The 27,252-nt window shown below is 37.7% G+C and overlaps 2 protein-coding genes across 2 annotated transcripts; one reads left to right on the top strand and one right to left on the bottom strand.

The window, feature by feature from the left end:
• Window positions 1-1,480: 1,480 nt before the first annotated feature.
• On the bottom strand, window positions 1,481-14,685 carry LOC134677932 (uncharacterized). Its single transcript, XM_063536378.1, has 6 exons — window positions 14,516-14,685; window positions 7,910-7,990; window positions 6,878-6,976; window positions 5,014-5,087; window positions 3,641-3,823; window positions 1,481-1,652 (listed from the first exon to the last, which is right to left on the bottom strand). The coding sequence occupies exons 1-6, from the start codon at window positions 14,556-14,558 to the stop codon at window positions 1,512-1,514; spliced, it is 621 nt and encodes a 206-aa protein (XP_063392448.1). The 5' UTR covers window positions 14,559-14,685; the 3' UTR covers window positions 1,481-1,511.
• A 2,934-nt stretch (window positions 14,686-17,619) lies between these two features.
• Window positions 17,620-20,394, top strand: LOC134677774 (uncharacterized). Its single transcript, XM_063536202.1, has 4 exons — window positions 17,620-17,632; window positions 18,393-18,488; window positions 19,674-19,781; window positions 20,255-20,394. Exons 1-4 carry the CDS (start codon window positions 17,620-17,622, stop codon window positions 20,392-20,394), a joined length of 357 nt encoding a protein of 118 aa, XP_063392272.1.
• Window positions 20,395-27,252: the final 6,858 nt, after the last annotated feature.

Raw genomic sequence — 27,252 nt, 5'->3', positions numbered from 1 at the left:
GAATCAGTAACAGCCTTAGAGCATTTAATAACCGGAGTCGCCTTTGGGAGCTTACCTCTCTGCCGAAAGCCTGGCACAATTGTATACATTTGATGTCCCCTCCCCCGCAAAAACCGGCAGACTGTTTTTGCGGGGGAGGGGGAGGGGTGACAGAAAATGACAGCCATGACGTCTCCAGTTACTAGATGCTCTAAGGTAACAGCAACAAGACTAAGTATAGCGCCTGGACAAAGTGTAATAGCAATCATTAGAGTGTAAGCATAATAGCTTAGGTACATAAATTATCAGGCAATTCATTAATTCTCTCAATTCCAGCCACCCTTCTTCTTTTCACTCTTTTTAGGAATGATATCCGATATAAAAACTTAACATGTCCTTCCCCAGGACTTAAAATATATCTATGCCAAATTTCAACCCGGATTAGCAAGCTGAAGTGGCAATGGGCAGGCCACATTGCGCGCAGAGAAGATGGCCGATGGGGTCGAAAAGTGCTCGAGTGGAGACCACGGACTAGCAAGCGCAGTGTAGAACGTCCACCCACAAGATGGACAGACGACCTTGTTAAGGCCGCCGGAAGACGCTGGATGCGGGTCACTTCCAACCGGTACGAATGGAGGTCCAAGGGGGAGGCCTATGTTCAGCAGTGGACGTCTTAAGGCTGAGATGATGATGATGATGATGATGAAATTTCAACTAAATCCAGCGGTTTAAGCATGAAGAGATAACAGACAGGCAGACTTTCGCATTTATAATATTAATAATAGTAAATAGTGTCGATAGATTTTGATCCCTACATAGTTAACTTTTAATAGGTACATAAACGTCATATTTTAATAGAAATTTGACATTATTGAAGACATTGACACACTTTGTCATTGAAAATGACATGCAGTTAGCCTGATCCGACTCCATCATGACAAGATCAACATCTTAAACAAAAAATTTAAATCAGAATAGAGTTCTATTAGTTTATTTCTTTAGGTACGGAAGTACCTAGTGCGTAATTGTTTTCCATCGTATTTTCTCGGAAACGTTCGTATTTGTCATGCTACTTCATTCAACGTCAGTACTTTTTGTACCGAGACTGACTGAAATAGCAAGACACGTTCGAACGTTTCCGTGAAAATACGATGGAAAACAATTATGCACTACATCGGTAGACCTCCCTTCATTACAAGCTTTTATTTCACCTGACCGATGTCTGTCTGTCTGTCTGTAATCAAATCTTGCAAGTTAAAGATCCACTTCCCGGTTTCCGATTGAGCTGAGATTTTGCATGCACGTATAAATGGGATGACAATGCAATATTATGGTACCATCGAGCTGATCTGATGATGGAGACAGGAGGTGGCCATAGGAACTCTGTGATGAAACAACGCAACCTAATTGTGTTAGGGGTTTTTAGAATTGTCTCGATGAGTATTAGTTGTCTATCGTAAGAAAAGTACAGTCAGCGATAAAAGCTTGTACCAAAAATGAAATTTGTGCCAAAAACTTTTATTTTAAAAATACTAATCTAAATCTACATTGGACAAGTCTTCCGTGATCTTCTTTATTTCTGCGTCGCTTCTCTTCTTCTCTTTAGCCTTCTGCGTCATCTTCTTGGCTTCTTCTTTCTTCTGCCCGTATAACCTTTGCAGTTCGTCCATTACCTGGAAGGTAATACATATTAGCCAATTAAATGTAGTTTACAATAGCGCTTTCGATTACGTATAGCAAAAGTATATATATATATATATTATAGTACATAAACAATACCGGGTGTGGCCTGTAATATGAGCAAAAAATTAAACTGTAGGCTGTACTCCTCATACTGACCAACATTTGTTCAGCTACTTATAAAAACCGGGCAAGTGCGAGTCGGACTCGCGCACGAAGGGTTCCGTACCACAATGCAAAAAAAAAAACAAAAAAGCAAAAAAAAAACGGTCACCCATCCAAGTACTGACCCCTCCCGACGTTGCTTAACTTTGGTCAAAAATCACGCTTGTTGTATGGGAGCCCCATTTAAATCTTTATTTTATTCTGTTTTTAGTATTTGTTGTTATAGCGGCAACAGAAATACATCATCTGTGAAAATTTCAACTGTCACGGTTCGTGAGATACAGCCTGGTGACAGACGGACGGACGGACGGACAGCGAAGTCTTAGTAATAGGGTCCCGTTTTACCCTTTGGGTACGGAACCCTAAAAATGAATTATTTCAAAGGGATGTTATGATAGCAGTACTACACTTGTAATTTTATTAGGAAATAGCCTTAATGTAGATAAGCTTAGCATAGATAAGTTGATGTCCACTTTAAGTATTATTGAAAAATCTGGTGTGGGGAAAATCATTTTATGTGCACTGCCTTATGCAGAGAATATGTCTTATGACTATAATAGTAAAGTAGCACACTACAATTCTTTGATGTACCATGCCATATCTGTCAATAAAAAGTACCATTTCTTTGACTTAAATAAATTCATTGAGCGCTTCATGCTAGCTCCAAGGAAGGTATTTCTACCAAAGAAATATTTTGTATACCTAGTGGATTTATTGGCCTATAATATTGAGCCAAATAGATTTAGTAGTGTTATAGCTAATTCTCAGTCAGCTGACAAAGTCAAGGACCCCATGCCAAATTTAAACTAGATTGTAAGACAGCGGAGAAACGCCTGAGTATGAATATTATTCACCAGAATATTCAGGGTTTTTCCAGCAAAGAATTAGAAATAGGTTTATTTTTAGATAATAATAATGTTGAAGTTATGTGTATCACTGAACATTGGCTGAAAGATGGGCAGTTTTTATTTGATTTTGTTAACTTTAAGTTAGTCAGTTTTTTTGCTAGAAAGTCTGCTGTTCATGGTGGTTCCCTGATAATTGTTAAAAATTGCATGAAATCTAAAGAGCGTAAAGATATTGTAAATTATTCCATAGAAAGAATTATCGAAATTTCCTGTGTAGAATTAGAAAAATATATTATTGTATGTGTTTACAGACCACCATCAGCTGACTTCAGCACATTTGAAACTACAATGGAAAGTGTGCTGAAATTAGTATGTAAGGGCCAAAAACATGTTATAGTCTGTGGAGATTTTAATGTTAACTTGCTCGAGTCCTCTAGTAATACTGTTAAAATGCTGTGTTTGTTTAAATCATTGGATCATTAAATCAATCACTTAGGGAGGGTTTTTTTACCACGTACGACCTTCGGTCTATGAGAAATCTCGTCTTACCTCTATTGGGATGTGGTCTGGCCTGGGCTGGTGTATCTCGTACTCTCCCTTGCTGTTCTTGACTAACTCCACCACGGAATCCTCAAGACTCGGCAGCTCGGTGAATGCCTGCATTGGTCTGCCAGGACGCCATATTACTGACTCTAAGTTGGCCAAGAAATATAACTTCAGCGCCGAAGTTAACAGAACCCAAATAAACACTACTTCGAATACCCTTCTATCGGACGCTCCGGGCTTTCGGGACTGCGGAGAATTCAAGTAGGTTCGCCCCTTGCTCTTAGCTCTAACAACCTTCGAAGGAAACCTTAAGCGGGTTTTTGATCGTATGGGTTTTGGCCTTCGGGATTCTCTTATTAAGACACTTAGGAAGAGGTTTTTGACCACTTAAGACCTTTGGTCTATGAGAAATCTCGTCTTACCTCTATTGGGATGTGGTCTGGCCTGGGCTGGTGTATCTCGTATTCTCCCTTGCTGTTCTTGACTAACTCCACCACGGAATCCTCAAGGCTCGGCAGCTCGGTGGATGCTTGGTTGGGTCTGCCTGGTCGCCGCATGGCTGATGCCCAGTTTTGGAGGTAGCTGCCAGCTTCCGTTTGGAGGAGCTGAAATCATTTATAATAGAATATTAAAGTCATCTCACAGTCAGTCATCTCACAGTCAGCCTTTTAGGGTTCTTGCTAAATTGGAAATTATATAGCGTAAGTATTGAACAACTTTAGCTAGGACCCTAAATGGGGTAAAAATCGCGGATCATGATGGTGATGATGATAATGATGATGATGATGATGATGATGATGATGCAGATATATCTTATCTTATCATATTGTTTTTGGGGGCCCTTGCGGATACACTTCGACCCATAGAGATCTTTTGTGCAATTACCGGTCCTAGAAAAGATCCTTCAACTACTCAAAAGCTTTTGCCACCATATCCATGTGCCAGATGATAGAGCTCATGGGTGCAGATATATTAAGTAATATACCTATACAATAATGGATATATCGGAGCGGCCAAGGTGTTGAAAAGAATGTGTCATGATAATAATGGCTTTGTTCCGATATTTATAAACAACTTGGCCGCTATTTGACGATGACGATGACGATGACTATTGTGTGTCCCACTGCTGGGCAAAGGCCTCTCTTTCATCCGCCAGTCATGACGGTCGCTGCAAAATGCGTCGAGATCATTCCGCCATCTCTTGATCTGCCTCTGCCTCAGCTAACCTGACCTTATTCATTTGGTAGCCAATTTGGCCCACCGATCCGGGTGCATTAGACAAGCGTGTCCCGCCTGTGTCTTCAAAATGATTCCATTACCGTAAAATGGGGTGAGTTGGGTGAAATTTGACTTTCAAACCTCGATAAAATTTTAATTTTACACGTGAAAACTGAATGGTGTATATAATAAGTGGTTCGGACGTTTGTATTTTAGTTTGTATTTTATTGTGGGTAGTTCCATTTCATAACTTTGACGATAAAGAGGAAAACCCACCTCACCCCCTAGTGCCACGTATTTGGGGTGAGAGGGTTTTTCATACAAGGGTGATTTTGGAAGATTGTTGGATAATTTTTTTTTATTATGCGTTTTAAATTGGTATACATTATTTTTGTAGCAGTACTTAGCCTTAAAATCCCTATATGAGCGTGAACGGGCTCACACGAGACGACGCCCAGGATCGCGCAAAGTGGAGGAAAGCAAGTAGGAAAGCGGACCCTGGCAAAGGCCGGGATAACGCTAGGTAGAAGGAGGAGACAGATAAAAGTTATGAAAACAAATTGTATTTATTTATTACCTTTTCTCTGTTTTTGGTGAGCTTGGGAGGCGTCGGTGCCTGCCGCTTCGCATTGCTGCTGCCTGCCGATCCAGCTGGAAAATATATAAATAACATTTTAGAAAGCGCAATCCAACGCGGCAACGCAGCGAGCGTGACGGGCACCTTTGCGTCGGGGGCAGCCCGGGACGGGCTAAAGTTGGTATTTTTTATAGTTATTTAGTTTATATTTAAGTTTAGTTTTTTAGGGTTCCGTACCCAAAAGGCAAAACGGGACCCTATTACTAAGACTTCGCTGTCCGTCCGTCCGTCTGTCTGTCACCGGGCTGTATCTCACGAACCGTGATAGCTAGACAGTTGCAATTTTCACAGATGATGTATTTCTGTTGCCGCTATAACAACAAATACTAAAAACAGAATAAAATAAAGATTTAAATGGGGCTCCCATACAACAAACGTGTTTTTTGACCAAAGTTAAGCAACGTCGGGCGTGGTCAGTACTTGGATGGGTGACCGTTTTTTTTTTGCATTTTTTTCCGTTTTTTTTCATTATGGTACGGAACCCTTCGTGCGCGAGTTCGACTCGCACTTGCCCGGTTTTTTAATTAGTTTTATGTTTAGTTTATGTTTTATTGTAATAAAGTGTTAGAAAGTAATCGAATTTAAACTGATGTGAGACATACTAACATTGAAAAATTTTACCGTTTAGTCTCACTCGTTTTAAGTCACTCGCGCGACATGTTTCGGAGAGCCTAGGTAAACATGTCGCGCGAGTGGCTTAAAACAAGTGAGTCTGAACTGTAAAATTATTCAATGTTCAATTTTAGAAAGTAGTTGGGCAAAAACTATATTCATTTACAAGTTTTACAAGGGGCAAAGTTATGGTATAATAATAATATAATATACTCCGCCTGGTACTCTCTTCCCGTCTTTTCTAGGTCACCTGACTGACACAAGCCTACGACATCATGCGACAGCGGTATATGATAATATGCGATAGCGCCATATATAGCGGCCATGTTATTGTGACGTAGGCTTGTGTCACTCTGGGAAGAGAAGACCATGTTTTATTAGACTATGGTTTAAACTAATACTTTGCCCCTCCTCCCCTCCTAGTGCTAATTAATAGTTATTAATGCCCGAGCAAGCGAAAGAGTCAAAAATTAAGTAATTAGCTACAAGTACATCCGTCCCACACCAATTTTGGTGACTACCCATAACCAAAGAGAATAGATAGTATAGAGGGCTATTGCCAAAGTAAATTTTGTAGTCACGGTACATTTACTGCCATCTATCGACACACTATTAAAACTTAAAAAAAATTGAAAATGTATAAATTAATCAAAATAAATGATATTTAATTTTTATTTTTCCATACTGACCCATGTTCTTTCACTGATATGTGTTAAAATTGTTAAATATCAAACGGTGTCGTCAACGCCATCTAGTCGAGAATAGGCCAAAGGTGTGTGCGCCATCTATTCGAGAATGACTTTTTCTTGATTTCCGGGGCACGTTTTTTTAGTCTTTATTTATCTTATACGAAGTTATATATATTATATCTCTGCCATAATAAAAGCCGCGCGTGGCGCTGTCGCCACCTAGCGGCCATAAATATATGTCCTGATCGTAACAGACGCGTTTTGTTAGAGAGTGAATCTTCTGTTCCTAGTACTATTATTTGTTCTGTGCCACGAGCACAGCGAGAGCGAAGGCAGTGCCCGGATTACAAGGATCGCTGGATAAGGCCCCACCCACATCCAGCGTCTTATTCGAGCGTCAACTGCGCAGCGACGTCATTTTCCATAGCGCTGACCAGACGCCGACGCTCGAAAGACGCTAGATGTGGGGGCCTAAGCAAGTTGATTAGCGAGGTTGTACTTACTTAGCGGCGCTGTGTTGGTCTGCGGGCCCAGCTCAAACATCACCTGGAAGTCAGCATGGTTGCCGAATGCGAAGCCGAACCCGACTCGCGAGTCCGTACCTGGAACACGACATATCCCATGAAACAAAATGGAAAGAGGTCTCTATTGTTTCCCAAATAGTTTTAAGTCATAATGTTTTGTTTGTCCGAATTTTCGTTAGTCATAATTGGTTTTTCTCAGAAACACGTAACTTTTCAAGATTGCCATAAAACAAACCTAACCTAACCTATCTATAGAATAACTTTACAAAAATCCTGAAAAGTTAACGGTTTCAGTTTTATGACTAACGATAATATGACAAACAATACATTATGACTTAAAACTTTATGGGAAACAAAGGGACCCCGATGGAAAGCCAATATCACGGGTCGAAGCCATTAAAGAGACTATAACCTATAGTGACCCAGGAAAATTGGCAATCAGTTGGCAATCTTTGAAGCAACTATCCATACCCACAACCATAGACTAAGAATCCTCTAAACGGAGCTTAGACCAATTATTTCATGAAACCGATGCTGCCAAAAATACAGGGGTGCAAGTCCCGTGCCGTGATTGGTCCGTTCAAAGACACGCGGCTCGATTCGGAAAATGAATTAGATTTCTACTAGACTTCAACAAGTTACGATATGGATAATTTAAAGACATTTGTAAGATAGATAGATGTCAAATTTGACGTTTCCGCGATTCTGGAGGTCCTCTTGAACGATTTCGACAAGTTATGACTTAGATATCCAAGTCACATCTAGTCGATATATAATGTAGATCTAGTTGATCTCTAAATCGTCTCTAGATCTTGTGATTATCTCGAAATCCGAATAGGCCTGACGGGCGTCACACAAAGACACTTGACTCGAAAATGGAGTAAAACTACCGTATATTTGTGGCAGAGGGGGTAGCGCTACTATGCTCAGTCTGGAGGGTGTCTTGTCATGCCCACAACATACATGGCATTGACAACAAATATGTATGTATAGAGATACAATATAGGTAACCTTTCTTGATCGGTGGGATGTTGGAGTAAGCTACGGAGAGCAGAGAGGGCAGCTCCTCCGGAATGATCACGGAGCCGTAACCTGAAAATATATCACATTTTTAACGATACAGTAAAATAGGTGTCGAAACCGGTGTCAAAAAAGTAATCTGGCGATGTTACTCGTATGATGAAGGATCGTGTGACTTAGCTTGAAATTTTTGATTCCATTTTCTATCTATGTTCGACTCTTGTTTATGTACACATATCATGTACAATCACCACACGGGATTGTTATGCCATTTAGGGTTCTTGCTTAATTGGAAATTCTATAGGGTCGTTTCTCAAAAAGTTGGCACCGCCAGGTTAACGTTAACGTTTTTCAAAAATTTTGCATTTTCGCATTTTTTTTAATTGGGATCGTTAAAAGGCAACTTTAACTATTAGAAAATGTGGAAGGGAAGCAATTCCTTCAATTAGTTTAGGAGATATAGGCGTTTGAAATTCAGGTTAATGATATCAAGGACAGGTGAAAGATATTTTGTCTCCAGGTTATCGATAGTAGAAGCAGGTTATCGAGAAATAAGTACAAATTCCAATGAAAATATTGACAGGTTATCGAGAGGCGTCATTAACCTGTGTCCGTTGCCGTTAACCTGGTTTCTTGCCATCGTTCACCTGTAATGAGTGTCATCCACCTGTCCACCACATCATTTTCAATGCCTTCTAAAAATTATCGAAAAATGTGTCATCTTCTGTAAAAAGGGACCTTATTGTCCACCATGATGATTAAAATTTTGGATTCTGACCCACCTCACCTTCGATTCGATTCCCAATTTAACAACAAGTTTCTGTGAATAAGTAAACATACAATCTTACTGTCTATTCACCCTGGCAGTACCTAGTGGAACTCAGGTTTGGTGCAACATAGGCACATGCAGTTTTGGTCATCCAACTCGTCTTGGTGAGCACTTGGGAGAGCAGAACTCAAGATAGAGCTGATGCTGGACCATCGCAGTACCTAGTGGAACTCAGGTTTGATGCAACATAGACACACGCTGTTTTGGTCATTCGACACGTTTTGATGAGGACTTGGGAGGGCAGTACCCAAGATAGAGCTGATGCTGAACCCTCGCAGCACCTAATAGTGGAACTCAGGTTTGGTGCAACATAGACACACGCTGTTTTGGTCATTCGACACGTCTCGATGAGGACTTGGGAGAGCAGTACCCAAGAGAGAGCTGATGCTGAACCCTCGCAGTACCTAGTGGAACTCAGGTTTGGTGCAACATAGACACACGCTGTTTTGGTCATTCGACACGTCTTGATGAGGACTTGGGAGAGCAGTACCCAAGATAGAGCTGATGCTGAACCCTCGCAGCACCTAGTGGAACTCAGGTTTGGTGCAACATAGACACACGCTGTTTTGGTCATTCAACACGTCGTGATGAACACTTGGAAAAGTGGTTACTAAGATAGAGCTGATGCTGAACCTTCGCAGTACCTAGTGGAACTCAGGTTTGGTGCAACATAGACACACGCTGTTTTGGTCATTCGACACGTCTTGATGAGCAATTGGGAAAGCAGTACCCAAGATAGAGCTGATGCTGAACCCTCGCAGTACCTACTGGAACTCAGGTTTGATGCAACATAGACACATGCTGTTTTGGTCATTCGACACGTCTTGATGAGCACTTGGGAGCGCAGTACCCAAGATAGAGCTGATGTTGAACCCTCGCAGTACCTAGTGGAACTCAGGTTCGGTGCAAGGTCAGGTCAGGTTAGGTCCGGGTTCAGGTTCAGATAAGAGCCGGGATCCAGGTCCAGGTCCGACTCCGGGTTTGAGTCTAGGTCCGGGTCCGAGTCACAGTCCGGGTCCGAGTCCGGGCCCGAGTCTGGGTCCGGGTCCCAGCCCCAGTCCCAATCCAAGTCAAAATCTAAATCGCCAAACGTGTACTATGCATCATTGAAGAGTTCTGTTCTAATCATCATCAGCAGTTCCACTTCATCAAATGCGACAGTTTTTAATGAAAATGCTTGATTTTCTGATGTAAATCCAAAAGTCACTATACGCATGCCTTTAAGGTTTGAGGAGTTCCCTCGATTCCTCATGGATCCCATCATCAGAACTCGAGATTGACAAAAATGCAGCTTATAAACTTGTCTTGCTTAACAAACATAACGAAGAGGACAAATCGCCAAACGTGAACTATGCGTCGTTGAAGAGTTTCGTTCTGATCTTCATCAGCAGTTCCACTTCATCCAATGTCACTTTTGTGAATGTATATGCTTGATTTGTAAATAAAAACACAAAAATCACTATATGTATGCCTTTAAGATTTGAGGAGTTCCCTCGATTCTTCATAGATCCCATCATCAGAACTGGGTTTTGACAAGAACGGGACTAATCTGCATATACTTATACTTTTTACAAAACATTTTAATATATGTCTAAAACTAAAAACCCTCATAAGGTACCTTTTCCCGTGGGACGTCACAAATCTAGTTTGAGTATATGTAACGTGGATTTTAAATAATTATCGATCACCTGTCATATGGCAGGTTAAGGACGCTTCGTTCACCTGCCATTGCATCATTCACCTGACTTTTTTGGACAGGTTAACGAGACTTAAGACAAAAGTACAAAAATTTCAATAATATGCAGCTTTAACAGACAGGATAGTTTTTATTCCTAAATTAACACACAAAAGCGATATAACCGCTATATAATTATATAGTTACGAGTATTAGTTGTGGTATCAGTGACATTAACCTGCCGCAAAATCTCATCCACCTGGCAGTTTTAGCCAGGTGGACGATATGCAGGTGATGGGGAAAATGGCAGTTATATCGCGAATACACAAAATGTATTAGCTTGATGAACTCCATACTTAGGCATATAAAACTAAACTATTGTTTACGTTACATATCTTGATAGTAATGCGATAGGTTACATAATTAGCAAGATATCGACTCCAGGATAAAGAGTACTTACCCATTACAAACTCCAATTTCCGATACTTTGTCGTTTGTGTTTTATTTGTGAAGCACAATAACCACGTCTTCGTCCTACCAGGTGATAGCTGATGAGTGACGGCTTCAGCTCGTGCGGAGTGAGACGGGAAAGGTGCGGTGGGGGTTATACAATCGTCGTGAATGTGACGCGCCAGGTGACTGTTAAGAATTGCCTTGGACAAACTTTGAAGCCGAATAACTTAAAATATAAGTATAATATTGTTATGCGATAGTAATACTTTAAAACTTAAGGATATATGTTAATAAAATACGGTAATGCCGTTAAATTAAGTTAATATTTTGTGTGGTTTTCATAGCTCGGAACATCAGTACCTCGCGTTGGGACACGGCAGGTTAACGGATAAACGTAGTTACAATATTTTTTTTTGTAATCAATATTTATTAAATTTTTTTCAAAGTATTAGGCCTCTGTGTAAAAAGTCTCTCTAAATATGTATTAATTTTTTATATATAAAAATTGTACATAACGAAAAAAAAGTTCTAACATAAACCTATTTACAGGTGGCGGTGCCAACTTTTTGAGAAACGACCTTAGAGTATATAAGTATTGAACAATCAATATAGCTAAGACCCTAAATGGCGCAACAATCGCGTAGCGACCTATTACCTATTCCTATAATGTACCTACTATTTGAGTTACCTATATTGTTTAAAGTAAAAATACCAGTTTCGTACATAGTAAATCGCAATTTGCACATCTTAGCGAGCACTACTAGAACATGTGCATTACACAACATGACCTGTCGCTGTTGGCCTACTAGTTAGGATCAAGGCAGTACGATAACTACATTCCAAGTTGATTTCCTTAAATAACAATATTGCCAATATTTATAAAAATTATAAATTGTAAATACAGATGTCAATCACATTGAAAAAATCAACGATGATCAACACAATAAAAAAGGAAATAGTTATTCGTTTTACAAGTGGGCAAAGTTGTTGTTTAACCACTCGTGCTAATATTGATACCCGAGCAAGCGGAAGATTCCAATATGAACCACGAGCGTAGCGAGTAGTTCGAAAAATGGAATCTTGAGCGTTGCGAGGGTTTCAAAGCACGAGGGTTAAACAAAATTTGACCCCGAGTGAAACAAAATTTTTCACCACACTAACCCGAAGCAAATATTAAATGTAAAATATCAAACAAAATCAAACCAAATCGAATCCAAATGAATGTTATTAAATATTTATCATCCAAAATCATCATATTAAAAGTCAATTCTACCAGCAAACATAAGAAAACATAAGAAAATTTGCATTTGATTACTTTGCCTCATATGTGAATAAAATGCAACTTTGCTATCAGTTTTTGAAGTGCAAAGTAAGCCTTTCGGAGCTGGTGTGGTGAAAAATTTATTTACATTTTATTGCCAATATTTATTTACACGCTTTTATTTCTAACTGTACCTCTGTCCATTGCGTGTCTGTCAATTCCTCCTCATGTCATTTCTATAGAGCCCAAATTTTTTGGCTTTTTCCACATTTTTACCACATATGAATGAAATAAAACAAAACTGGTCTCTCATGTAGTTATTCTAATTGGAAGAATGCTCGTCATGTTTTGCTCTGTAACGAGGAGCTTCACCGGGAGCACGCGTTGGCAGACCGACGCAGACTGAACGCACATTAGGCTGCGTCGGTCCGCGGTTTGGTCACTTTTTCTTTTGTATATGACATCTATTACCACTCCCACTTCTTTCATTTCCTTTACTTTTCTGATTCGAATTAATATCTATATAGCTATTTATATTATATTTTGAGTATTTATTGATTTGTATTTATATGTATGTATCTATATATATATGTATTTGTATTGTTATATTTATTATTTATGTATATTTGGAGTAATGTGTATTCAAAACTTGCATTTCATTTATTTTAGGGATTGTACACTTTTGCTTGTGTTTGTCATTCATCGTTACTTCTGTCCTCATTTCCTCAAAGGTTAACTGGAAAAGATCCCATTCAGGGATAAGTTCGCCTTTGTTGGCACGGCTGCCAAGCGTGGCGATTATGGCATTCACCCCCCATAAGGGGGAGGCCTATGTTCAGCAGTGGACGTCTTATGGCTGAGATGATGATGATGATGGCAACGGCAACGGTGACTGCTTACCATCAGACAGGCCGTATGCTTGTTTGTTAACGACGTGGTAATAAAAAAAGATTCATGTCATCAAAGTTTCACTGTATATATAGGGTCATTGCGTTAGTTTCATGGCATGCTGAAATTTTCGTTTACTTGACGGATTAGCAAAGAATATAATTCTTCTTTAATTTGCTACTTGCGAAATATCATTTTTATGTAAATAGATATATTGTTTAGATATTAAGGATTGCAGTAAGTCCAAATTTGTGCAGCAATATAGGTTTATATTCAAATTTCGTCAAATGGACGAAAACAAGCGCAATGACCCTATATTCAAGGTGCTTTATAATCGTACATTACGTAATGTTGTATAGTGATAATGAGGAGTTCAGGTCATGGGCACCACACTAGGCACATAATAAAATACCTACTTGCATGCACCCAGAGGTGCCCAAACTTTAGAAATCTGTTATTCTTATTAATTTGTTATTCTAATGTTATTAATAAGAATAATAGCGGTCGTACAGTCACCTGCAAAAATATGTTACACAACGAAGGCCGCAAAAATATATGACACGAACTTATTTGTAGATCTATAAGAGCGTGTCACATATTTTAGCGGCTTTCCATGAGTAACATATTATTGCAGGTGACTGTACCAATATTGGCAGAGATTCATTAATTATAATGCCTACCTAAGTTTTAGGGTTCCGTACCCAAAGGTTAAAAACGGGACCCTATTACTAAGACTCCGCTGTCCGTCTGTCTGTCACCAGGCTGTATCTCATGAACCGTGATAGCTAGACAGTTGAAATTTTTACAGATGATGTATTTTTGTTGCCGTGATAACAACAAATACTAAAAACAGGATATAATAAATATTTAAGTGGACCTCCCATGCAACAAAATTGATCTTTTTGTCTTTTTTTGCGTAATGGTACGGAACCCTTCGTGCGCGAGTCCGACTCGCACTTGGCCAGTTTTTAAATTAGTTACCAATTCGTATACGAGACACTAGGTGTGCCAGTCACATTTTTCCTTGCTCAGTCATCATCATCATCATCATCTCAGCCTATATACGTCCCACTGCTGAGCACAGGCCTCCTCTCATGCGCGAGAGGGCTTGGGCTATAGTCCCCACGCTAGCCCAATGCGGATTGGGGACTTCACATACACCTTTGAATTTCTTCGCAGATCTATGCAGGTTTCCTGACGATTTTCCTTCACCGAAAAGCTAGTGGTAAATATCAAATGATATTTCGTACATAAGTTCCGAAAAACTCATTGGTACGAGCCAGGATTTGAACCCGCGACCTCCGGATTGAAAGTCAGACGTCATATCCACTCGGCCACCACTGCTTACTCAGTACGAGTAATTTATTAAAAATGTGGTTTTTCCAAAACACTAGTTGGTTAAATGTGGCGCCTTCTAAATCGATTACGATAACTAGCGATTTTCCCGAACCCGTAATCTAACCAATTAAGATTATTACGCGAAAGACTCACCCAATGAAAGTAGACACAGGAAAATCAACGATTTCACAACCATTTTAAATTTTAAAAGAAAAAACACTTAAAAATCACACAACCAAACTCATTTCTCACAAGTCATAAAAAAAATTGAATTAAAAAACTAAACTGTCAATGCCGAGTTTTGCCGCCAAACTGAGCTCAGGAACATATGATATCCGGACTAAAACTTTCACTGTTATTAAAAGATCATAAATTAATATTTAACCCAATCAATAATGAACCTAATCACACATCATTAAAGTATACATTCCATCCATCTGAATCACTGCAGTGATTCATTTTCGACCGGCCACGAACTCGTTCCTCGAGTTCGAATTTTAAAATCGTTTAGAAGTATCTTTCAAACAAAACACATTGCATTTTGATATCTATATACTTTCAATAGAGTTGGAATCGCATTGCATTTGACCTTAATTTGCTAATTGCATATGTGTGCGTTTCCATTCACCGGGACCTAGCGTAACTTTCGAAAAGAATAAATGACGTAATTTTGCCAATTCAAAGTGAACCTAATTTTTAAGTAGTTAAGACCCAACTTTCCTTTTCCAAAACGTGGCGTTTATGACGTTTTGATATGTGACTTGACCACCACTTTCATATTTCGAAACCGATAGTGGTTTGCACTGTGCGTTTTCCGGTTATGTCATGTGTGTGGCTATTGCGTCAGAACTATGTGTACGATTTTGCACCTTGCTGCTTTGAAATAAGACGAATAATGTGGACATATTTTTGACGCTGACTGTACGACGCTGACTGATAAAATGACACGGTGTCTGTTGTGTCAAAGTAGTATCATTTTAAGGTATTCCGTGGTTTGGACAAAATATACGGAGGTCACCGCAGGTCCCTGGTTACGTAAAATGCATTGAATGCTTATGGGTTAAAAATATTTTTCTTTGTGACAACTTAGCTATTATATTAGTTATATGTATAATGTTAAGATCCTTAGACACATTATCTTATAATGCATATAATAATATAATATATCTTAAATTTTGAATACTTCAGTGTCGGGTAATTCCAAAAATCACTAATAATAACTCTATCATATTAGCGTCAATCTTTCGGATAATCCAATTAATGCCTGCCGAAATGAATAATTACCTAATTTTTCGGTCCTGTCTATTAAAAGACGTAGGTACAGTCAATGAAACAACGCGCCTAAAGTATCTGCGTTACCTAGAGTAGATATCCAAATTAATAAAATAAGTTTTTGGCAAAAAATTTATTTTTGGTACAAGCTTTTATCGCTGACTGTACTTTTCTTTCCACAGACAACTAATGCTCATCGAGATAATTCTAAAAACCCCAAACACAATTAGGTTTCGTTGTTTTATCACATAGTTCCTATGGCCAGTTGGCCACCTCCGGTCTCCATCATCAGATCAGCTCGATGACACCATAATATTGCATTGTCACCCGACTTACGTATGTAATGCAAAATTTCAGCTCAATCAGAAACCGGGAAGTGGATAAAATTTAACTTGCAAGTTTTGATTACACACAGACACACAACGGTCAGGTTGAAACTAAATAGGATAGGATAGGTACTTATATATATATATATATAAGTACCTATCTCTATTTTACAAGCTTTTATTTAGTTTCAACCTGACCGTTGTGTGTCTGTGTGTAATCAAAACTTGCAAGTTAAATTTTATCCACTTCCCGGTTTCTGATTGAGCTGAAATTTATATACTAGCTGTTGCCCGCGACTTCGTCCGCGTGGACTCTTATTTTGAACATTTTACAACTTGAGTATAGGTATATAATTTTCATCGATGCAAACTTTATAATACAAACTTTTAATATTATAATGTTAATGCCCTTTTACCAAGTTTGAAGTTCCTAGCTTGAAAGCTTGAAAAAAAAAATTGATATTCATACAAACTTGCACCACCTTAGGGGATGAATTTTCAAAAACGCTGAAATAAGTTTTCTTGTATTTTAATTTAATATATTTTTGCAAAGTTTCAAGTTCCTAGCTTAAAATAAAATTTGCACCCCAAGACGAACTTTCATCCCCCTTTTAACTCCCTTAGGGGTTGAATTTCCAAATGCGTTGCAATTACTTTTTTTTGTAATCAGCTATTACGCCTTTCTAAGAAGTTTCAAAGCATTTGTAGTGGATTCAAACTTTCAACCCCTTTTTAACCCTGTTAGGGGATGAATTTTACAAAACGCTGAAATTACTTTTCCTGTCTTTTAACAATATCTCCAAACACAAAGATTCAAGTCTTGCGTTCGAAAAAATTTTTGATATTCATACAAACTTTCAACCCCTTTTTCACCACCTTAGGGGATGAATTTTCAAAAACGCTGAAATTAGTTTTCTTATATTTTAATAATATATCTTTTTACGAAGTTTCAAATTCCTAGCTTAAAATAAAACTTGAACCCCATACAAACTTTCATCCCCTTTTTAACCCCCTTAGGGGTTGAATTTCTCAAAATCGCTTCTTATCTCTTGTACACTTTATAAATGCAATCTGGTGTGCAAATTTCAACTTTCCGGCTTTTGTAGTTTCGGCTCTGCGTTGATGAATCAGTCAGTCAGGACACTTGCATTTATATATATTAGATACTCTCTACAGTTCTGTTGGCGTTATATCTTTATTTATTCATGTATGGACCGGATAAATGACTGTCAAAACGACAATTTTTGAAGTGAAAACTTTAGCGGCGCTGTGCACTTTTTGTGATGGGGAAAAAATGTTAAACTCGCGACAGGTCACGTGACCGACAGATTCGACAGATTGAAAATTCGTAAGACGGACACGTGACCTGATCGAAAAACTTACAATGTCATGAATATTGAATACTACCACGTGTGATTGCCTTTTCTAGAACTACTTTTCTAGAACTACGTTTTTTAGGTACTCGTTAATTGCCAAGTTAATTATAAGTCCCTTCGTTAACCCGTGAGAATTTCCCTCAATTGCCAACAATAGGTTTTTTATGAGCTTAGCAATATAGCAGCAACATTATCTAGCCAGTTGGTGAAATAGCTGGTCCTATCTAATTTCGTGGTTATTAATTTGTGTAGTAAAATGAAGTTTTGTGTGTGCATTGGCATTATGATTATTGCATGTAAGTTTTTACACCATCAGCATTTTAATTTAGTTTTTTCGATGTAGGAAAACATCCTATTTTCTGAATAGTCTGCCCGAGAATCAGCATGAGCCAAATAGGTAATAAAAAGTATAAAGTGCCTTAAAACTGTACTTACCTACTGCAAACACTCATGTGCCAATTGGACACGTGCAACTCGTACAAGTGTCTCTACCTACGTCTAAGTCTACTCCTAAGTGGCTACCTACTTAAAAATGTCGTGATTGTATGTATGTATGTATGTATGTAAACACTTTATTGTACATAAGACAGGTTAAGATACAATTAAAAGAAAGTATACAATGTACAAAGGCGAACTTATCCCTATAAGGAATCTCTTCCAGTCAACCTTTGAGCAATTGAGAGTAGACACCACCAGGTGATGAAGGTCATTGTCTCATCACCTCCATCTTCACCGGATGGTCTCATCGGAAGATCAGCGCTGGAAGTCGCCAGCAACATGCTGAGGTGAGACCATTTCGTGGCACTTTCTCCTTTTTATGTTTCTCTGCTTGTATCATTTTCTTTTTTTGTGTATGTGCTCACGAATAAAAATATTCATATTCTATTCTAAAATATATATGTTTATGTAGTCGTAGACTTGTAGAGGACCCTTACCTCCGGGCAAAGTGTAAATACAGTTTTGTAGTGATCTGTTTTAGATTTGTACCTATGTACATATTTTGTGTAATAATTTAATAAAGTTTAAATAAATAAATACCTATTTATTTGCTGTCAGGTGTAATAGGCGCTGAAGGTATATTCCTCATAGTCCCTGAAGATGTGCCCATGGCTCTCATCGGGATCTACGGGTTCTCGCCACCGCTGCGTGTTGGTAAGATTATCCACATTAATGTCGTCATAATTGGGTACTTTACTCTACTTAAAATAAATTATTTCACACCGTGCACGAAATAAAGCTCCAGCCGGCCTAGCCAAGGTTACAATCGCTATCGCTTCGACAACGAAAAGCATTATGTCTCTCTATCACTCTTCCATATTAGTGTGACAGTGACAGTTGCGTTTCGATCGCTACGGAGCGTAAGCGATTGGCATCTTGGCTACGCGGCCAGATCATTATTAGAAAAACATAGATAGCAGTTATTTTTAAACACAATTTATATTTAATAAATCGGATGGAAGTATAAAAAGTAGGTGAGTTGACTATGACGTCACCTCACACGTTTTCATATAAATTCCGTATTAGCAAAAAGAATAGATGAAGGGTACACGGAAAGAACATGTCTATTCACTTTTTTCGGAAAACGTGATTTTCATCTCAAAATGTAGAGCTTTTAATGAACTATTACTTGTTTTGTTACCGCCGTATAATATATTTAACACAACTTTTTTTACTTAAAAAAAACCCCTAGTCACGGAGTTAACATACATTTTGACATTGTTCCAAACATTAAAAACGCGTTTACTCAAAATGTTACTAAAGTGACTCTTAGACATGTTCTTTCCGTGTACCCTTCAGATAGCATAGTATAGAGGGGTCCTGTCATTGTAAATTTTGTAGTCACAGTAAAATTACTGCCATCTATCGACACACGGCAAACTCAAAATGAAAAGGTATAAAATTATCAAAAAAAATTATAATGTGTGTATATAATATGGACAAATGATTTTATTATTTTTATATCATTTTGATCCATGTTTTACTGATATCTATGTGTTGAAATTGTTAAATATGAAACGGTGTCGTCACGCCATCTAGCCGAGTATAGGCTAAAGGTGTGTGCGGCATCTATCCGAGAATGATTTTTTCTTGATTTCCGAGGCACGTTTTTTCCTTAGACTTTATTCATCTTATACGAAAGAAAGACGTCACAATGTAAATTTGAATTGTCTATGGCTTATATCAAATCAAATCAAATATCATTTATTATCAGGCAACTAAGGCCTAAGGCCCATAGATACATACCTTACAAACTAACATACATACAATAGTAAAATCTTACAAGCTAAAAAAATATTAATTATTATATGTGCATGATGTTGTTGTTGTTGTTTCCAGGCAAGGACCACCGCGTGGGTTTCGGTTTCAAATTCGGCAGCCACGCAGATTTTCAGGTCATGTACGAGTTTGGACCTCAGATGCGCACTAAACCCCTTCAGCCTATCAGTAAGTGCTTAGAGTCCGTGCGGAAAGAGGAGTCGTGAAATGTATGGGGCCCAATACATTTCACGCACAGTTTCACGACTCTTCTCTTTCCAAACAGACTCTATACGTATTACTCTTACTAGTTAACCTCAGACTAAATTAATTTTGCAATTCACCAATTAAATCCTAAGTTGGTATACACTCCGACAGTAAATTGTAGAAAATTATTGAGGGCGCCACTTCCTACGTAACTTTCATATTTTTGACGTAAAATGCTTAAACATGGCAACAATTTAGTATAGATTTTTTTAGTTCCATTTTATTTCATTTCTTCTTCTTCCTCGCGTTATCCCGGCATTTTGCCACGGCTCACATAGGAGCCTGGGGTCCGCTTGACAACTAATCCCATGATTTGCATGATGTTTTCCATTTTATTTCATTTCTACTATTTTATGTCGCACTAGGTATGTATATGGTTTTTTGGGTCATTGCAGAAATCCGCTCGGCAGCATACAGACAGCGCGTGACGCGGCGACGTCCGCTGTTAGAGTTGCTGCTACGTGCCGGGTTGCTGCAAGTAGCCGAGGCAGAGGCCGAAGTCACCTACGATGAGGACTTGGACCAGCCTAGATAGTCTCCGTATAAGCAAATTACTTACTAAGTATTTAGACGCTATAAAGACTTAAAAAAATACTCTTTTTTTCATTTAGATCGTTTGGCTGTATAAGGACGCGCGCGCGTTGGAGGGTCTGCCATCGGTCTGCCATGCGGTCCTGAATCGGAAACATATGTGCACTTGTACATTGCCAAAGCAAGTGCTACCATCTACCGTTCTCCTCGGTACGTTTCCTTGTGCATAGTAGGTTCTGCCATCTTGTGGGCTACATCGGGAGCATAAACGACACATTTACGCCTCGCGCCAAGACTCTGACGACAACCATTTGGCTTTATTGTAATTTTTTTCTCAACTTTAGATTATTGAGTGAAATTAAATCCGTTCGGCAGCATACATACAGCGCGTGTCGCGGCGACGTCCGCTGTAAAGGTGACAGTCCATTTCCAACGACAGCAGCACTACCATTCATTTTACTATGGAAATTGACAATAACACCGACGCGTCTTAGAAGTGCAGCTGCGGTCAGAAATGGAATGTTACCCTTAGAGTTGCTGCTACGCGCTGGGTTGCTGCAAGTATCTGAGGAAGAGGTAGAAGTCACCTTTCACCTACGATGAGGACTTAGACCAGCCTATGGAGCCGCCATTAACAGGCATTCCCCTCTGTCGAAAATAGGCGGCCAATGGTCAACCATATGTATGGACTGACGTTTATCTGACATGACGTACCTATATATTTGATGTGCCCCTCCCCCGCAAAAAACGGCAGACTATTTTGTACCGAAAATTTTAGACATGGCGTCTCCGTTGGTTATTAGGGTGGGCCGTTTGAGTAAATTTTGGAAATAAGCAATGTAATACCACCTAAAAGATGCGTAATTTTATGTAGATAACGAGAAAAATAATTTAATAAATCTAGCTATTTACTTTGAGCCCTCTACCAACGATTAAGTGTAAAAATTAAATATATTTTTTTAAATAAAATTTCATTGTATTTTTTTTCATTTTTATTTTTTGTTTGAAGAAAGCAATGCCTTAAGCATCCGACATGATTTTAACGTTCGTCAATTACACTCCTAAACATTTTTTTCTGAAGTCGAAAAAGTACTCGTAAATTGCGTTTTTCGGAAAAAAAACTTTTTAATATATGGCAGACGCCCAAATTTGTATTTGAATCCTATTCTAGGCCCATTAGTGAACAATAAAATAAAATAGATCATAAAAATATATACTGTTTATAGCAAACCAATGAGAAAAAGCACATCGTAATATGCCTGAATTGGCATAAAACGCAACTTTTGCCTAAGTTTACAAAAATAGGAATAATTGTAAAAATGCATAATAAAAATGCCAAAAACTGTTTCTATCATATTTAAGCAGTTCTACTTTCATATTCAATATAAACTAAAAATGTATTGTATATATTAACGACCCTTCTCGTATTTCATGCGATAAAGTGATAATTGTATTTTATATGAACTGTTGGGGTGTTATATTATATGATTTTAGTGAAAATTAAGAGCTAAATACTACTGAATTAGGTTAGTTAATGGTCTATTTATGTTATATTATAATAATTTTAATAAATAAGAGCCATCCAATATTTTTATTTTTTTTTAATTTTGCCCTATTTTTTTTTTCTTCGTCGGCTGGTAGAGGGCTAAAAATAATACCTATTTTGATTATTTTTGCTAGAACTGTAATCTACGCATTATTACGCAACTTTTGATAGAGTCTGTGCGGAAAGAGAAGAGTCGTGGCAGAAACGGGAACTAACATTTTAAATTTTATATGGCAATCAAACCTTTGACACCTGTCTTGTAAAAATAAACAAACTTCTGTCATTGTATATTATATTAACAAAAACCGCAAGTTTTATGTATAAAATATTTTCAAAACACGATGAAACCGTACATAAAACCACAAGAAAAATTATATTTAACATTGTTCGGTTTTGTCAGCGGGAAGAAAACGGCTAAAAGCCGACTATCGACTTACAAAAAGTCGCGGAACGTGTTTCCGCTATTCGCGGGTATTGATGTTGTATTTAATATTAAATAATTACCTATTTAATAAGCCCCCTAAGTAACTTGTCTCCGGTACATAATCGGTAAGTATATTCATTCAAAATATATTAATTTTCATAAATATGCAGGTCATTCATGATCTTTAAAATAACTGACAAATAGTCTTGATACTTGCCATTTTATGCATATTTATATGTAATTTTTTTTCAGGATTGTATAAAAGTACCTACGGTATCTTGAATAAAAGACCGCTAAGTAGGTGATATGCAAGAATTCGTAATCTACGTGCCGGATTCAAGCACATCCAGTTCCTCACATCAGTCCCTGGTTGTTCTGAAGCTAGCTCAAACATAAGTGACATTGAATATTTTAATTCAGACTTCGATTACAAAGAATAAAACTTTTTCATAAAAATATTTCTTTATTTGTAAGTTCGTTTACTAGGTTCTGTTAGTTACGAAATTATAAGTATTACATATTTAGCAGACTTTTCGGCGAAGTAAAATATCGTGAGATGAGAGAACCGGACATATCCCAATAAGGGCTACCTATTTATGCACTATTTTTATTCATATTCATATTTATTATTAATAATGTACACATACATTACAAGTCAAGTTTACAATGGGTGAAATATATCCCAGATAGTAAAATTACAGTTCTAATGCCCAATTTCTACCCGATCTACCCGGTTTTGTATTAAAATAACTGTTGGACTGCACAGATTAGGTAGTACATAAATGAGACTCTATCTTGTTTGGTACTAAAATTACAGTTGTATTGGGCAGAATCTTAACTAGTTTTAGCAGTTTTGTCAATCGCACTGTCACTTTATAGTATCTGAGACATAAAAACAAGAGTGTGTTTTAAAAAGAAAACTAGTGCCTGCGCTAAATCAGAGGATTGATTTGACGAGCCGACACCACCACCAGGCTCCGTTTAGTAAGCCGTGGTAAAAAACCGGAACAAAAGGGATACAAGTATCATGACCTTTAGTGTCGTACTATAATCACGTGACCAGTGTTGTCAGCATAGCAAAAACCATAAAATAGCACTGGCGCGCCCTCAAATCCCACGACTCTTCTCTTTCCGCACAGACTCTACCTATTACGATATGCCTTTGGTCCGTTTTCATAACTATGGTTTTCGTAACTGGCTGCCAAAGAAGATTTATTTATCCTGTTTCATAATTAATTATCAAACAAGAATTCACTTTCTGCTTTCGTAATCGAGTATTTTTTCTTCGTTCGTAATTAATTATCAAAACTTATTACTTTTTCTTTTTTCATAATTGGACATTTTCGTGTGATACACTTAGTACCTTTCTCGTGTAAAACGATACACACCTTTTTTTAAGAAAGACAAATTTAATGTTATATAAATACTCAGAATCATGAGCTGATTCCATCCTTCTACGAAAAAATAGGCATATTTCTGAAAATTTTCATATTTCACTTTGTTTTCCATAGTCCATTCCGTAACCGCCGTACAACGCGTTTGAAAAATTGTAACGGAACCTAAAAATAAAACTTAGGACGCTTTCTTTCTCCTAGTAGGATAGAAAAGAAAGAGCGTGATCCTAAGTAGGAAAATCATCAAACTGGAAAATAGTACATTGTGCAACATGGGGCGTATGTTAATTAATTATTAATTTATTACGCCCCGAGTTACACACAATGTTTTTCATCACACTTGCGATGCAAGGGTACTCTGTTTTAACAAGCTTTTGTATCTATACAAATCTAGAAAATTAAAGTAGATGATTTACAATATTCGTATTTTTATTTTCTCTAATTTACTGCAGGGATATCTATGTAGGTACTTTTATTGTATCTAAATTTTTTTTAAATCAAAATTGGTACAGAAAGAGCCTGGATGTTGCTCTCTTCTCTTTTGTAGTCAATTTACGCAGTCAGTCACTCACAGGGTAAATTGGCAACAAAAGGGGAACTTAACTTCCACAAAAAATATATCGAAATTAATAACGAAACTCGATTACTAAAAGAGTAATAAATTCTTGTTTGATAACTAATTACGAAGCAGCGAAAAATAATTCATATTTCGTAGCCAATCCAGGCGAAAACAGAAAAAAAATCTTATTTCATAACCAGTTACGAAACTCGATTACGAAACCAGAAAGTAAATTCTTGTTTGATAATTAATTATGAAATAGGACAAATTAATCTTCATTGGCAGCCAGTTACGAAAACCATAGTTATGAAAACGGACCAAAGGACGATATGAGTTATGAATATTTATTTTCTTCCATACAAAATCGGCCCACCCTATTGGTTATATCCTCTAAGACCCTAGGTAATCTACTGATAGGATTTTTTTTACAGAATAAAAAAAAACGTTTTTTTTTTCGTTTTGAATTTTGACCGTCTCCTTATTTTTCCTTAACGTCTCTTTACCAGCTCGCCACACCTACCACAGACAAAACATCCTCCAGACTTAGCATAGTCGCGCTACCCCCTCTGCCACGCATACAGTAATTTTACTGCATGTTCGAGTCGAAAGTGTCTTTGTGTGACGTCCGTGTCTTTGAACGGACCAATCACGGCACGGGACTTCGCTCACCTCGTCCCGCGCACCCCCGCATTTTTGGCATCATCGGTTGCATGAAATAATTGTTCTAAACTCGGTCTAGACTGCGATCATATATAACTAAGGATACCGCCTTTAGGAACATTACCGTTCAAATTCTCGGGCCAAATTAGCACACATACACAATTACGCCTACATTCAAATAAGACGACGCGTTTACAGAGCCTGTAATCAAAGCTGGTAAACGAAATAATAGTCATCTTTATTACACTAATGGTACATAGCTAAGTGTAGATGAAATGCATATAATGTCAATAACTACCAATCAGCGACATTAATCCGCTAATAACCTTCTTGCTGTACGTACTGGCCGCTTAGAGATCGCGGTTCATATTTGATTAGAATATGACTTGGACAGGGATAGGTTTATGCCATACAGTGAAGAACCAGTCAAATAATTCACGTATAATAATTTAATGCAGATTAAAATATAACTAGTTAAAATGTTGTTATGACATGACAGACTAACTCAACATAAGTAAATATATCATTGTTGTATAAATGTATTCCGCTATGATAAGTATTTTGTATATTTTATTATCAATCTGCATGGCAGTGCGAAGTCACGTTCAGGTATAGTCTGTCCGTTTTTCTAAGATCAAGTACGCCAAAGTAAATGTATGGCGAGCTTGATCTTAGAAATAGGACTGGCTATACAGTCTGCAAAATTTACATGGGAACACGAATCGGGTCAAAAATATTTGAACAGGCGGAGTCACAATAAATCCCCACTTTCAGTTCAGAATATTTTATATGTATATAGCCGGTCAAGCAAGTTTGTCAGTAGAAAAAGGTGCAAAATTAATATTTTGTATAGGACCACATCCGTTCGCGCGCTTACATTTTCTAAATTTGCCGCTCTTATAATATATTAAACTTTCGCGTTTTGAACACATATTAACTCACATTATACGAAACGAAACTGATATACGTCGGTAAATCAAGGTAATTGAATATAATTCGCGTTAGACCCGTCTATAATGTGAGTTAATATGTTTGCCGCTCTTTTCTACTGTCGGAAATGGCTTGAGAGAGAACCTACATAAATGTGACAGTAGAGGGTGGATTCAAATGATCAACATTTTCAGATAATGTTTGTATTTGTTAAATTAATTCAGTGAAAGCATGATAGGAAAAATGTATCTACATATAGGAGACCGGGTATGATTATCTCACGGGTTATATCTCATGAATAGAACATATTCTAGATATCTTGCCAGACATCCGCTCAATTTCAGGTCTCTCTAATTGGACAGCTTTTTTCCATAGTTCTCTGCGAATAGCATCTTGTGGAAATCTGAATGGAAAGTAATGTAAAATGACAATACCAAATTTGATTATTAATTTGAAATAACTAGGTAGTTTTTTTATAGCTCCATCTCATGAAATAAAAAAGGAAAATACAAATCTGTAAGAAGGAATTTATTACTACATTTATAATTATATAGAAAATACCTAAACCAAACACAAGTTAATAAAATAGTCTACTTCATTTAGCATAACACCATCCCTATTATCCTCGCAATTTAAAAAGTCGTATGTTGTTATGAAAGTCGTATGCAGTTGTTACGTTTTAGCTTAGCACGGTAGTATTGAAAACAAATCGTCATGTTTTTTCCAAATTCTACTGAAGTTATCTGTTTACTACAAGTGAAAAGTGATTCCACTGTCCTTGGTATGAACTAAAATAACTTCTGCACCACTTCACGACACATGAATATATTTTTAATTACAAAGAAACGTTGTTTTTATAAATCAATTTAGCCATTTGTCACTGACTGTCATCTCGGTCGTACTGAGATTGCCAATCGAGCAGTTTGTAAGTACCGCCTATCGCGGGGTAGTTTGTGTGAGGGGGCAGGTAGAGGAGCCTCACGGGGATGATGGGAATGAAAGTCAGGATCCAGAGCGATGAGGGGTATTTAATATTTAAATAAAAAGGCACCTGTAACAATACAGGTTACGTGTTAACAGATAGGTATGTATAAAAACACTTTCGTAATTCAGAAGGTTAGAAATCATATAACTTACAATATGTGCCTTGGAGATGATGTAGATATATATCTGGAAGGTGTGCAGGGCCACAAAACGAGCACTATACTGAACTGCACGCACTTATGAATTATTACGTTTACTAATAAAAATCACACTTAAACGGTCGTGTTTAGAAACTTGGGAAGTACAGTCCGTTAGATAAAATGATGTTTATCGATCAAAGTATGTGATCGAACTGAAAATAAAAA

This window comes from Cydia fagiglandana, chromosome 27, assembly GCF_963556715.1.
Source record: "Cydia fagiglandana chromosome 27, ilCydFagi1.1, whole genome shotgun sequence".
NCBI lineage: Eukaryota > Metazoa > Arthropoda > Insecta > Lepidoptera > Tortricidae > Cydia > Cydia fagiglandana.
Note: the sequence above shows the minus strand (reverse complement) of the source record. Positions and strands in the feature narration are given on the sequence as shown.